Raw genomic sequence first — 14,810 nt, 5'->3', positions numbered from 1 at the left:
TGCACACACTGTTAAAAAAGTGGTTGGGGCAAACGCCGCAGAATGAAGCCTTCACGAAGGTGAAACAGTAGTTACTATCATCAAACATCCTGGCACATTACGACCCCAGGAGAGAACTGGTTTTAACATGTGATTCCTCTCCATATGGAGTAGAGGCAGTCCTTTTCCATCGATGGGTCAGAGAGAACTATAGCATATGCATCCAGAACCTTGCTGGACGAGGGAATATGCTATTTTCAGATAGAAAAGGAAGGATTGGCTGTTATCTTTGGGGTGAAGAAATTCCACCCATATGGCTAAAGCTGACATTTCACAATTGTAACAGACCATAAACCCCTGCTTTGCCTTTCCAAATAGGATAAAACAATCCCCCCCATCACCTCGGCTTGGATCCAACATTGGCCATTATTGTTAGCGGCCCACGAAAACCCTCTTGAGCACCGGCAGTAACACACATTGCCAATGCAGATGCCTCAAAGCGACTCCCGCAGATGCCCTGAGTTGCCTCCCGCTGTCCACAAACTTGGTCGCTCTGCCGGCATTGGAAGAAGCCATGGTGACCTTGAACTTCCTGGATATCTTGCCAGTACCCGCGAAACTGATTCAAGCGTGGACCCAGAAGGACACCACACTGGTAAAATTATGCCACATGATCCTCAGTAATGGAATCAGAGAACACCCCACAATGACATGAAGCCCTTCCTCAATAAATTCTAAGAGTTGAGTATAGAGTAGGGAGATCTAATAGAAACTTACAAGATAATGAATGGCTTAGATAGTGTGGACGTAGGGAAGTTGTTTCCATTAGCAGGGGAGACTAGGACGCGGGGGCACAGCCTTAGAATAAAAGGGAGTCACTTTAGAACAGAGATGAGGAGAAATTTCTTCAGCCAGAGAGTGGTGGATCTGTGGAATTCATTGCCACAGAGGGCAGTGGAGGCCGGAACGTTGAGTGTCTTTAAGACAGAAGTTGATAAATTCTTGATTTCTCGAGGAATTAAGGGCTATGGATAGAAAGCGGGTAAATGGAATTGAAATCAGCCATGATTGAATGGTGGAGTGGACTCGATGGGCCGAATGGCCTTACTTCCACTCTTTTGTCTTATGGTCTGATAGAAGATGGCATCATCGTGTGGGGACCCTGAATAGTCATCCCATATCTAGATCGGTGCCCAATTCTGATGGAATTACACAATGGACACCCCGGGGTATCCAAGATGAAAATTATCGCTGCGAGCTACGTCTGGTGGCCCGGGCTCAATTTACACATCTGGTGAAGCAGTGCTCCTTGTGCCAGGTGAACCAGAAGCTCCCACCTTCAGCCTCTTTGCACCCATGAAATGGCCAGGAGGACCATGGGTATAGGTGCTCGTGGACTTTGTTGGCCTGTTCCTGGGATCGATGTTCCTTATTAGGGTGGAAGCCCACTCGAAATGGTTAGCAGTAAGTCATATGTCCTTCATGACTTCTTATGCAACAACAGAAAAACTCCAGCAAAGTTTCAGTACCAACAGTATACCACAAGTCCTCATATGCGATAATGGTACTTCCTTTATCAGTGGGGAATTTCAGGCATTAAACACATCTGCCCAGCACAGTACATCCATCATCTAATGGCCTGGCTCAATGGGCAGTTCAAACATTCAAATCGAAATGCAGAAATAGCCTGCTGGTTCCCTAGATACAAAATTGGCCCGGTTCCTCATTGACGAGAGAACCAGGCTGCACACGACAAAGTGAATTGCAACAGCGGAATTGTTAACCGAACGGCTCAACCTGCTGTTTTCAAACTTGGGTGGAAGGTGGAGTCAAGACAGGAGACCCAAATAAATTGAATTATGACACCAGAAGACCCGGAAGGACTTTCAGAGCAGGAGATGTCGTCTATGTGCGGAACCTTGGAGATGGATCCCAATGGAACCCAGGAGTTGTACTGGAAAAAACTGGTCCAGTTTCTTACAAAGTCAAAGTCCAAGGGAAGGCCATGAAAAAACACCTGGATCACCAGGAAGCAATGAACCTACTTCAGCAGAAACAATTTCAGCAGAGACAACGTCCTTGATGCCCATTGCGATTACCTCTGGCAAGACACTCAGCCTATGGGGACCTGAGCAGCGTTCCCCCTGACAATGAAGATTCGAAATGGAGACGGAGGATATTGATCCTACACTGGGGGTCAGCACCGAAGAGACTTCCATCCGTGGGCCTTCGGCACTCAACAAGGAAGTGACGATCCCCAGTCCGCTTCACGCAACCCCCCCCCCCCCATCCCCAATCTGGTTCCAACTGCTGCCAACTCAAAGCCTTGGGTCAAGTGACCAAAGAGGCCTCATTATCGCAGGTGTGAGGGGGATGATTCGGACTTGAGGTGGGAAACATGTGATAATCCTCATGAGGATCACAAGTGAAAATCGCTGATTGATCTTACCGTGGGCTTCGTAGAATACAAGTTCCCGTGGTGAGCAGCTGGAGGCCCACCCAGCTGGGGTTCGTTAGCAAGAATGTAGTCCTGGGCTGGGACGTTTGTTTTGTGTGCAATGGTAGCAGTTTTATTTTCAGTTTAAAATAAAGCAGTTTGGCCTTTCACTCTGTACCCCCTGCAATTTCTACAGTCTTGGATCCCAGAAATAGCAAATTCTGGACTGGAAATGGAGGCGTACCAAGCTATAAAGCAAACTGTTCAGGCACATGTTATATAGAGCACAAACCTATATTAGGACTTTGCTGACACCGAGTATTCATGTATACAAGTTCATAAGATATAGAAGCAGAATTAGGCCATTTGGCCCATCGAGTCTGCTCCGCCATTCGATCATGATCTCATCCTGGCCTTAACTCCACCGTCCTGTCCGTTCTGCATAACCCTTCAACCCATTACCAAGTAAAAATCTGTCTAACTCCTCCTTAAATTCACTCACTGTCCCAGCATCCACTGCACTCTGGGGTCGCGAATTCCGCAGATTCACAACCCTTCGGGAGAAGTTGTTTCTCCTCGACTCTTTAAATTTGCTACCTCTTATCCTAAGGCTATGATCTCTCATTCTAGAATGCCCACAAGTGGAAGCATCTGCTCCACGTCTACTTTACCCATACATTTTATCATCTTGTATACCTCAATTGGATATCCTCTCAATCTTTTATCTCTAGAGAGTATAGGCCTGAACTGTTCAATCTCTCTTCATAAGCCAAACTCCTCATCTCTGGAATCAACCTAGTTAACCCCCTCTGAACTGCCTCTAATGCCACTACACCTTTCCTCAAGTAAGGGAATCAAAAATGTGCACGATACTCCAAGTGTCTCACCTTGTATAGTTGCAACAACACTTGTATATCAATGCACCATGAGTACATGCACCACCAGAGTAATTAGAAATGTCTTAACCAACAAATCACAAAACCCTGAGCAGCCAAACCAGCATCTTACGGCATATTTCAGAAGCAATTCTCATACTGGACATAAAACAGTTATTGCAGCAATGTGGAGGACTTAGGAAAGAGGAAGCCCTAATTACTAATTAGAAGGGGTCTTACCTCACATGGGAGAAATGTTCCCTCCTCTTTAAAAATGATTCTTATTTTGTTTTAAGGATTTATTTTCAAAATTTTAATGATGTCAGGTAAAAAGCAACTGCATTCAATTTATTTAGTTGGCAAAAATGGAGGTGCTCTTCACCCACACTCCTCTGCAACTGTGAAAAAACCCTATTATTTTTATAATAACAACTTATATTTATGCAGCACTTTTGCATGTAATGAAATGTGGCATGGTGCTTTGTAGGAACAGTTTAAAACAAAGTACGACACCAAGCCACATAAGGAAGTATTAGATCAGATGACAGACAGACAGAATTTACAGTGCAGAAGGAGGCCATTCAGCCCATCGAGTCTGCACCGGCCCTTGGAAAGAGCACCCTACCCAAGCCGACACCTCCATTCTATCCCCGTAACACAGTAACCCTACCTAGTCTTTTTGGACACGAAGGGCAATTTAGTGTGGCCAATCCACCTAACCTGCACATCTTTGGAATGTGGGAGGAAACTGGAGCACCCAGAGGAAACCCACGCAGCACAGGGAGAACGTGCAGACTCCGCACAGACAGTGACCCAAGCCGGGAATTGAACCTGGGACCCCACAGCTGTGAAGCAACTGTGCTAACCACTGTGCTACCGTGCCGCCCAACAAGTTGGGCCCGAGAAGTAGGTTTTAAGAAGTGACAATAACAAAGTGAACATTTATTTTGAGCTCAGGAATACAAGATTCTGGCTCCATGGATCTGAGCCCACTGATGTTTAAATGTTAAAATAATCCTGATCACCCTAGCTAATAATTTCTTACTTTCCCCACAGCCACTTCTAATAGTGTCAAGTATTAATGTCCTGCTTCATGAAACATATTCCCAAATTGCATCATTTTGTTTACCTCTCTTCCTACTTTCCAAAGCTTCATAAATATCACAATAAATGCGAAATTAAACACAATTGATACAAACTATAAATGACACGTGGAATAGCACAACTGATTCTCACTGATTTGGTAGCAGTCCATTCCACCTGTAGGATTCCAACTTCAACTTCAGCAGAGTTCCATACGCTTTCCTTCAAGGACCTAGTTGATTCTATGCAGGTCGCAGCTTCCACATAAATAGGGTTCCACCCTGGCAATTTCCCTATATGGTGCATTTCTTTCCGGGGCCTTCACAACTCTCCTCTCCAGCTATGCCTTTTCTTCTTCTTATCTGTGTGCTGCACAGCCTCCATCTATGACTTCCTTCCTGTTGTCACTGCTTCCAGGCCAAGGGTCATCAGGTCCCAAATTATAATTAATGTCTTCACAAATGATTCAAATTATTAAGAGGTCCGTCTCAACATCTTTAAATTAAAATAATCGCAAATTGTCCTTACTGTTACTGCATCTACGTCATAGGCTATCACATTGCACATTGCTCCTCTGATTTTCTGAATCACATATAACAAACAGAAAGCTTCTCGCTCAAGCCTGGTAATATTAATTCCCATAGCAAAATGATTAACAACACATGCAGTATTTAGTAATATTATATCTCAGTCAAAACATGCAAGATGTTTTAAAAATTATACTCAAGCTGGTAGTCCCATTTGAGGCTGTTTTAGTGAACTGGATCCAGAAATGTAACATAAATTCTGCAATGTTAGTAAAGCTGATGCAAGCAGTTTAATACTAACTGCACCAATAATCTCTCTGACTAATGATCACAACAGTGAAGACAAAAATTGCCCAACCACATTACCATTACCAGAATAAAAAATTTATTTGATTTATTTCCACCACAGTTGAGGCAGACCTGCTTTAAATTTTGAACATGAGGATATTTGCTAGCTTGTATTGCACATAACAATCCTAGATTAGTTTGTGTTTGGGCGGCATGGTGGCACAGTGGTTAGCACTGCTGCCTGACAGCGCCAGGGACCCAGGTTCAATTCTGGTCTTGGGTGACTGTGTGGAGTTTGCACATTCTCCTGGTGTCTGCGTGGGTTTCCTCCAGGTGCTCCGGTTTCCTCCCACAGACCAAAGCATGGTAGCATTGTGGATAGCACAATTGCTTCACAGCTCCAGGGTCCCAGGTTCAATTCCGGCTTGGGTCACTGTCTGTGCTGAGTCTGCACATCCTCCCCGTGTGCGCGCGTGGGTTTCCTCCGGGTGCTCCGGTTTCCTCCCACGGTCCAAAGATGTGCAGGTTAGGTGGATTGGCCATGATAAATTGCCCTTAGTGTCCAAAATTTCCCTCAGTGTTGGGTGGGGTTACTGGGTTATGGGGATAGGGTGGAGGTGTTGACCTTGGTTGGGGTGCTCTTTCCAAGAGCCGGTGCAGACGCGATGGGCCGAATGGCCTCCTTCTGCACTGTAAATTCTATGATATGCAGATTAGATGGATTGGCCATGCTTAATTTCCCCTTAGTGTCCAGGGATGTGCAGGGAGGTTAAGGGGTTATTGGGATAGGGCAGGGAAATGTGATTTGGTGGAGTGCTATTTCAGAGAGTCAGTGCAGACTCGATGGGCCGCATGATCTCCCTTCTGCACTGTAGGGATTCTATATATTTGAGTATACAGGAATTTGACAAACCACAAGAAACTGTTGCTGACCATTTGTGAGATATGGGAGCACAGTGAAGATATAAGTTTCATCAATACTTTGTCACTGAGCTGATGTAGCAGGGTTCAGCTAATATCCTGAAAGTGGTGATACAAACATATATATGCAGTTTTAGAAGGTTTTACCAACATTAGAAAAAGTCATATCACATCCTGCTATAGCAACCCCTCGGCCCAAGACTGCAAGAAACTTCAGAAAGTCATGAACACAGCCCAGTCCATCACACAAACCTGCCTCCCATCCATTGACTTCATCTACACCTCCCGCTGCCTGGGGAAAGCAGGCAGCATAATCAAAGACCTCTCCCACCTGGCTTACTCACTCTTCCAACTTCTTCCATCGGGCAGGAGATACAAAAGTCTGAGAACACGCACGAACAGACTCAAAAAACGCTTCTTCCCCGCTGTTACCAAACTCCTGAACGATCCTCTTATGGACTGACCCGATTAACACTACACCCCTGTATGCTTCACCCAATGCCGGTGTCTATATAGTTACATTGTGTACCTTGTGTTGCCCTATTATGTATTTTCTTTTCTTTTCATGTACTTAATGATCTGTTGAGCTGTTCGCAGAAAAATACTTTTCCCTGTACCTTGGTACACGTGACAATAAACAAATCCAATCCAAGTTTGTAAATGCGATGGAATACAGCCTCACAAATTAATTTGTCAATTCATATTGGAGGAAATAAACATGAGTCATGAACAGTGCTATTTAAAGGAAAGTTGTTTATTTATTTCAGCTCTAATATCTACACTAATTTTGAAGGGAATCTAGAAACGGTTAAGAGAAAGTTACTTACTGCGTTTTTAAGTATCCAAGCGTGCTTCTATTAACCATGTCTTATATTGGTATTTACAAGTACAGTAATGCTCATTTCCAAAAGGATCCCAATGTTTCATAACATTTATGAGGTTTGATAAAATCTGACAAAATGCAGAAGCAAAATTGCTTGGAGGAATAAAGATAAAAAGGACATTAAACCAATATAAACAATCAAGCATGAAGATCCAGATTTTATATAAATATTTTCCACATACTTCCTATCCTTGTTTCCAGTAACAGCTAGATAAGGAGGACTGTCCTTCAGGTTCACACAGGTGAAGTCTCCTGCGGAGTTCCCCAGTGTTGCCAAAGGTTGAGATGTTTGTAGGCAGTAAACCTGGACCTAAAAGGCAATAAGAGTTATGTAATGATAAAGTACGCCAGACTGAACTACTAGAAACCAGATCAAGTGTTTTAAATACAACAACCTTTATTTTGTTGCAACTATTAGTATATATTGCAATGCCAGTAAGATGAACAGTCAATACCTACTTTGTGCTACATTTTCCTGCCAGAATAGAAGAAAGAATAACCTCAGGACTAACTCAGGTCTGTCCCTGCAGATGACTAATGTACTAACATATTAAACACAGGTACTATGTTGGTCCTGGGTGACTGGAAATTTTTCAAAACAATGCCACAAAAGCATTGACCTGATATCAGCCTTAACAGATGGGTCAGAATGTAAATGATTAATCCTTATTAAAATCAACCAAAAAAAAAAAGTTTGTATTTGCGAGGTCGCTGAATTAATATTTCGCAACTATTCTTGTCTGCCATTTATGTCATTATACATAGGTCACAGGATTAGCCCCATGAATCCATTACTGACTCGGTTAATTGATTATTTTCTTTGTTACCTATGTATTGAATATTGTTCTACTTGGTCAACTCGTCAAAATTTTAAAAAGGTCATCAAAAAGAGTTAAGTAACGTTCCCAGGAGCACAGCATGGCTTTTGAAACAGTAATGGACTGACTGCAAGAAACCACTAAGTGAGTAATTCAATTTTCAATATTCCAGATTGGAACAATGAGTAACACTATCAGGAGCTGACGGCTGAATACAGAGAAGAATTATGCATAATTATTGTGATATTTTACAAAAAAAGGTCAAAATGCATCTGATTAATGCACTTAAAAATCAATTGACTTCAGAGACAAACCATTTGTTTCAGATATACTCAAAGCATCAGTTTATAGCCTCAGGCTTGGGCTACGTTTTGGTAAATAGGTCTCATTTCTGAATATATTGTTCGGGTAGAAAATATTCTGGGAATTTACATAATTCAAGGTTTCACTCTTCTTTGATACAGTTTTCTCACACAAAGCTTAAGGACCTTAACAGGCACATAATCGACATTTTAAACTTTGCGAAGTATTCCATTATTATTCAACAAATTGGTAATTTACATTTTCATGTAAATATTTAAATAATAAGCTGCAGAACAATTCTGGAAGTGGCAGTGAAATACTAAATGGTTAAGGGCAGAAACTTTCACCTTGAGAGTTCTAAGATGAAGCATTATGTAACCTCCACCAACATTTTTGCATGTCGCATATAGTAATAATCAGCAACCTCAGTGTCTTGCAACTCGTACATTTGGGGCTGTGGATCCAAAATTTACATATACTTTGATTAGGCCAAGGTCACAGATTGCGCTACTAAAATTCAGTTATGATTCTTATTTTATTTTTACTGGACCCTGAAATTGCAATGTGAAATATTGTTGTATAAGTCCTTGTATTTTTCAATGATTCCTCCCTCTACTGCTGTATTATTAGCTGATTTAAAATGACTGGCTGAGTTTTTCTGCTAAGAGAGGATTTTGAGATCAAGGAATATCGGGCCACTCTGCGCCGGAAACATAGCTCGACCAGCCCTGGATCGAGGCCTAACCCCAGGAACGACCAACCCGACTACGTGACCCGGCCTAACCTGACCCAGGAAGATCTCGTCAGCGACCAAAATCCAACCTAAAAACAGTGAAGTCCCCACACAAGGACCCAAACGTGGCAAAAGGTAGGCCATACTCACAGTATGCAGAGGCCTGACTGAATGGTGAACATGCCCCCAACCCCACGGAACCCTGAAATTGCAACCAGCGCCTGGGACCCTGCCAGATGCACCCACTTTGCTTCCACAAGGTCAGACTTCTCTCATCAGATCCCAGGACCACCCAGAAGCAGCTGCCGACCTAGGAAGTGAGACAAACACGCCGGTCTGCAGGTGAGACTAAAACAACGTTGTTTCAAATCTCCTATTCCCAGCATACTCCTGGCAAACGTCCAAGCGATTGAATACAAGTTGGACGAGCTTAACGCTCCACTTAACTCTGAGAGAAGTGAGATAATGCTGTGTGCTCAGTTTCACAGAGACATGGCTCACTCCTGCCTCACCGGACTGTGCCACTCAACCAGAGTGCTTCACAATTCACCGGAAAGACCGCATGGCAGCATCGGGCAAGGCATAGGGTGGAGGGGTTTGCCTCCTCGTAAACTCCTCCTGGTGCTCAGACGTGGCAGCCCTGGTGAACTACTGTTCCCTGGACCTGGAATACTGATTGTGAAGTGCCGCCCATACTACTTTCCACGGGTGCTTCTGCCATCATCATAGCGGTCTGCATCCTATTCCAGGCAGAAGTGAAGAAGACACTTGATGAATTGTACACCGCTATAAATAACAGTGAAACAGAATTCCTGGAGGCCTCGTTTATCCTGGCCGGGGACTTCAACCAGGCCAACCCCAAGAGTGGACTGCCAAAATTCCACCAAAACATCTCCTGCCCACCAGGGACCCCAATATCCATGATCACTACTCCACAAACATCATGGACACTTACCGATCCATCCCCGACCACAGTTCAGAAAATTGGACCACAAGGCTGGGTTTTGCACATACATTTTTAAAAATAAATTTTGAGTACCCAGTTATTTATTTTTTTCCAATTAAGGGGCAATTTAGCGTGGCCAATCCACAAAGTCCCCTTTGTCTAAAGTGAATATGATTATGCACTTTTGTACGCACAAACGCATTGGAACTGTCAAGTTGTCAAAGAACTGTATGACCGTTCAGCTGTCAAGGAACTAATCAGGTAAGTTGGCACAGAGGGGTTAAGTGAAAAGTGTGCTGGGTGGGAGACATTGGCTGGCATGAGTTGGCACTAAGTTGGTGTGGGGGTATGAGGAGACATGTGCCTTGGCATAGATTGTCATGAATGGGGCATAAGGAGTATGTGGAGGGTTGAGGGCTGTTTATTTTTTTAATCAACCACAGTGTGGAGCACAGAGGCAGGCCTCCGCAGCTGATAGCCTCCTCACTTGTTCTGCGGCTGTCCTCTCAGATTGCTATTTCAGCTCAACTTCCTGTCCTGCTGCATCTCTGACCTGCGGATGGACATTTTTAAAAGTTCCGTCCATATAGAAGGAATTCTCCCGTCTCTGCGCACCTGATCGGGGATGAAAATCTGGACCACTGTCTTTATCTAAATTGCTGCACTGTTCTATTGTGCTGACTTTTCTCTTCAGATTTCTAAATCTCCCTTCCTCTGAATCCTCCCTCTTCCCTCTTTGGTCCTGTTCATAGCCCTAACTAAATGATTCATCAGAACACTGATCCTAGTCCTAGTATAAGTGAGCCCATCCTAATAAAACAGCCTCCTCTTTCCGAAGTTGGTGCCATTTTGAGCGTCTTGTTGGACCATGTCAAGTGGAATGAAGAATCAGCTGCACAATGTTGGACTGGAGTTGTGTGTAAATCAGACTGGCTACGACTTCCTAAACTCCAATGATTTTATTGTACTAATTTCAATATAGCGCTATGACATATTCCATGTCCACTTGAGAGGGAAGAAAGGCCCTTGTTTTTCGGCACAACATCGAGGGCCGAAGGGCCTATTCTGTGCTGTACTGTTCTATGTTCTAAGGCGGTGCTCCTTAACCGGCATATAAGCAGAAACTTCAGCAGGAGAATCCAGTTAAGAAGGTTGTGCAATGCTGGTCCGAGGCAACGGAAGAGTTCCGATGCCACTGCTTGGGAGTCAGTGGACTGGTTCATATTCAAGAACTCAGCGGCCAACCTAGACGAGTATGCCACCACCGTCACAGACTTCATCAGTAAGTATGTCGATGATGGCGTGCCAAAGAAGGGAGTAAGTGTGTTCTCCAATCGAAAACCATGGTTTAACCAGGAGATCCATTCCCTATTGAAGCCCAGGTCTGAGGTGTTTAATACAGGCAACCCTGATCTATACGAGAAATCGAGGTACAACCTCCGCAAAGCCATCAGGAATATCAAGAGACAATACCAGACTAAGCTAGAGTTACAGACTAACGACACGGACTCTAGTCGGTTGTGGCAAGGCTTAAACAACATAACGGGCTATAAAGAAAAACCGAGTAGAATGTCCAGTGACAGCGCACCCCACCCCGATGAACTCAATGCATTCTATGCTCATTTCGAGCTGGAAGCCAACAAACTGTTGTCAACTGCCCAACAGCCTTGGACATACGCATATGTACTGTCAGATCAGCCTTCTTAAAACCCACAGAAAGCTGATCGTCCCTTGTCGTGCACTCACATCCTGCCTGTTTCAACTGGCAGGTGTGTTCGCAGACATCTTCCACCTCTCCCTACTCCGTTCCAAAGTTCCCACCTGCTCCAAGACCACCATCATACCAGTGCCATAGAAGAACCAGGCAACTTGCTTCAATGACTACTGTCCGGTGGCCTTGACATCTATCATTATGAAGTGCTTTGAGAGATTGCTCATGAGACACATTAACTCAATTTTTCCAGAATGCCTTGATCCATTGCAATTTGCGTATTACCACAATCGGTCCACAGCAGGCGCTATCTCCCTGGCCCTACACTCATCCCTGGAGCATCTCGAAAACCAGGACTAATACATCAGACTCCTATTCATTGATTACAGCTTTGCCTTCAACACCATAATCCCAGCCAAGCTCATATCCAAACTCCAAAACTTAATACTTCCCTCTGCAACTGGATCCTCGACTTCCTGACCCACAGACCTCAATCAGTAAGGATAAGCAACGACACTCTTCCACAATAATCCTAAATACTGAGATCCCGCAAGGCTGCATACTTAGCCCCCTACGATACTCTTTATATACACACACACACGACTGTGTGGCAAAATTTGGCTCCAACTCCATCTACAAGTTTACTGATGACACAACCGTAGTGGGTTATATCTCAAACAGCGATGAGTCAGAGTACAGTAGGGGGGTAGAGAACCTAGTGTCACTGAGCAATAACAATTTCTTCCTCAATGTCAGCAAAACTAAGGAGCTGGCCACCGACTTCAGGAAGCGAAGGTTCGTACACACCCCTCTCTGCATCAATGGTGCCGAAGTGGAGATGGTTGACAGCTTTAAATTCCTAGGTGTATACATCGCCAACAATCTATCCTGGTTAATGTCGACGCTACGACCAAGAAAGCACAACAGCACCTATATTTCCTCAGGAAACTATGGAAATTTGACATGTCCACATTGACACTGACCAATTTTTGCAGATGCACCATAGAAAGCATCCTATCTGGCTGCATCACAGCTTGGTATGGCAACTGCTCAGGCCAAGACCATAAAAAACTACAGAGTTGTGAACAGAGCCCAGTCCACCATGCGAAACCCACCTCCCATTCCTTGACTGTCTACACCTCCCACTGCTTTGGGAAAGCGGGCAGCATAATCAAAGACCCCCTCCACCCGGATTATTCTCTCTTCCAACTTCTTCCATCGGGCATAAGATATAAAAGTCTGAGAACACACATTACAGATTCAAAAGCAGCTTGTTCCCCGCTGTTACCAGACTCTTGAATGACCCTCTTATGAATTGAACCGATCTCTCCACGCATCTTCTCTACTGTTGTTAGTACTATACTCCGTATGCTTCACCCGATGTCCAAGAACATAAGAACTAGGAGCAGGAGTAGGCCATCTGGCGCCTCGAGCCTGCTCTGCCATTCAATAGGATCATGGCTGATTTTTTTGTGGACCCAGTTCCACTTACCTGCCTGCTCATCATAACCCTTAATTCCTTTACGTTCAAATATCTATCTATCTTTGCCTTAAAAACATTCAATGAGGTAGCCTCAACTGCTTCACTGGGCAGAGAATTCCACATATTCACAAGCCTTTGGGTGAAGACATTCCTCCTCAACTCAGTCGTAAATCTGCTCCCCCTTATTTTGAGGCTATGCCCCTTAGTTTTAGTTTCACCCCCCATTGGAAACAACCTCCCTGCTTCTATCTTATCTATTCCATTCATAATTTTAGATGTTTCTATAAGATCCCCCTCTCATTCTTCTAAATTCCAATGAGGATAGTCCCTGTCTACTCAGTCTTTCCCCATAAGCCAATCCTCTCAACTTCGGAATCACCGAGGGAATCCCCTCTGCACCCCCTCCAGTGCAAGTACATCAATTTTCAAGTAAGGAGACCAAAACTGTACATAGTACTCCAGTGTAGCCTCACCAGCACAATGTACAGTTGCAACATAACCTCCCTGTTTTTAAACTTTGTCCCTCTCGCAGTGAAGGACAGAATTCCATTTGCCTTCTTAATTACCCGCTGCACCTGCAAACCAACTTTTTGCGATTCATGCACAAGGACACCCAGGTCCCTCTGCACTGCAGCATGCTGCAATTTTTTACCATTTAAATAATAGTCCATTTTGTTGTTATTTCTACCAAATGGATGACCTCACATTTACCAACATTGTTTTACCGTTTGCCAGACCCTTGCCCACTCACTTAATCTATGTATATCCTTCTGCAGATTTTCAGTGTCCTCTGTACACTTTGCTCTACCCCTCACCTTAGTGTCATCTGCGAACTTTGACACATTACAATTGGTCCCCAACTGTAAATTGTAAACAATTGCGGTCCCAATACTGATCCCTTAGGCACACCACTATCCACTGATCGGCAACCAGAAAAACACCCATTTATCCCCACTCTTTGCTTTCTGTTAGTTAACGAATGTGCACCTTTATCTTATGCAGCTCTTTTTGTGCGGCACCTTGTTGAATATTTTGTGGAAACCCAAATACACAACATTCATCAGTTGCCTGTTGTCCATCGCGCTCGTAATGCCCTCAAAGAATTCCAGTAAATTAGTTAAACATGACCTGCCTTTCATGAACCCATGCTTTGTCTGCCCAATGGGACAATTTCTATCCAGAGGTCTTGCTATTTCTTTTTTGACAATAGATTCAAGCATTTTCCCCACTATAAAAGTTAAGCTAACCGGCCTACAGTGACCCGCCTTTTGTCTACCTCCTTTTTTAAACAGTGGCATCACATTTGCTGTTTTTCAATCCGCCGAAACTGCCCCAGAGTCCAGCGAATTTTGGTAAATTACCACGAGCGCATTTGCTATTTCCATGGCCATCTATTTTATTCGCTACTATTCCCTCGCCATCTCTTTTATTCTCTGCATTCCATCAGGGTCAGGAGACTTGTCTACCTTTAACCCCATTTACTTGCCTAACACTATCTCCTTAGTGATAATGATCATTTCTAGGTTCTCACCTGCCATATAGCCTCCTTGCCATCAATTATTGCCATCAATTACTGGCTAGGCCATAGAAGGCAGAGGGTAGCAATGGAGGGATGCTTTTCTAATTGGAGGGCTGTGACCAGTGGTGTTCCACAGGGATCAGTGCTGGGACCTTTGCTGTTTGTAGTATATATAAATGATTTGGAGGAAAATGTAACTGGTCTGATTAGTAAGTTTGCAGACGACACAAAGGTTGGTGGAATTGCGGATAGCGATGAGGACTGTCTGAGGATACAGCAGGATTTAGATTGTCTGGAGACTTGG

The 14,810-nt window shown here is 44.0% G+C and overlaps 1 protein-coding gene and 1 long non-coding RNA gene across 6 annotated transcripts in view; one reads left to right on the top strand and one right to left on the bottom strand.

Annotated features, from left to right (window-relative positions):
- Window positions 1-14,810, bottom strand: part of fbxw8 (F-box and WD repeat domain containing 8) — a 301,601-nt gene that overhangs the window by 38,509 nt on the left and 248,282 nt on the right. For all 4 annotated transcript variants that reach the window (XM_072496703.1, XM_072496712.1, XM_072496692.1 and 1 more), the window contains exon 8: window positions 7,176-7,303. In XM_072496703.1, the coding sequence (XP_072352804.1) occupies window positions 7,176-7,303 (128 nt within the window). The remainder of the gene's footprint in view (window positions 1-7,175; window positions 7,304-14,810) is intronic.
- Window positions 1-14,810, top strand: part of LOC140408884 (uncharacterized) — a 315,648-nt gene that overhangs the window by 66,406 nt on the left and 234,432 nt on the right. The gene's annotated exons all lie outside the window — the stretch shown is intronic.

This window comes from Scyliorhinus torazame, chromosome 1 (genome assembly GCF_047496885.1).
Source record: "Scyliorhinus torazame isolate Kashiwa2021f chromosome 1, sScyTor2.1, whole genome shotgun sequence".
Classification (NCBI taxonomy): Eukaryota; Metazoa; Chordata; class Chondrichthyes; order Carcharhiniformes; family Scyliorhinidae; genus Scyliorhinus; species Scyliorhinus torazame.
This window is presented reverse-complemented; position numbering and strand designations above follow the sequence as displayed.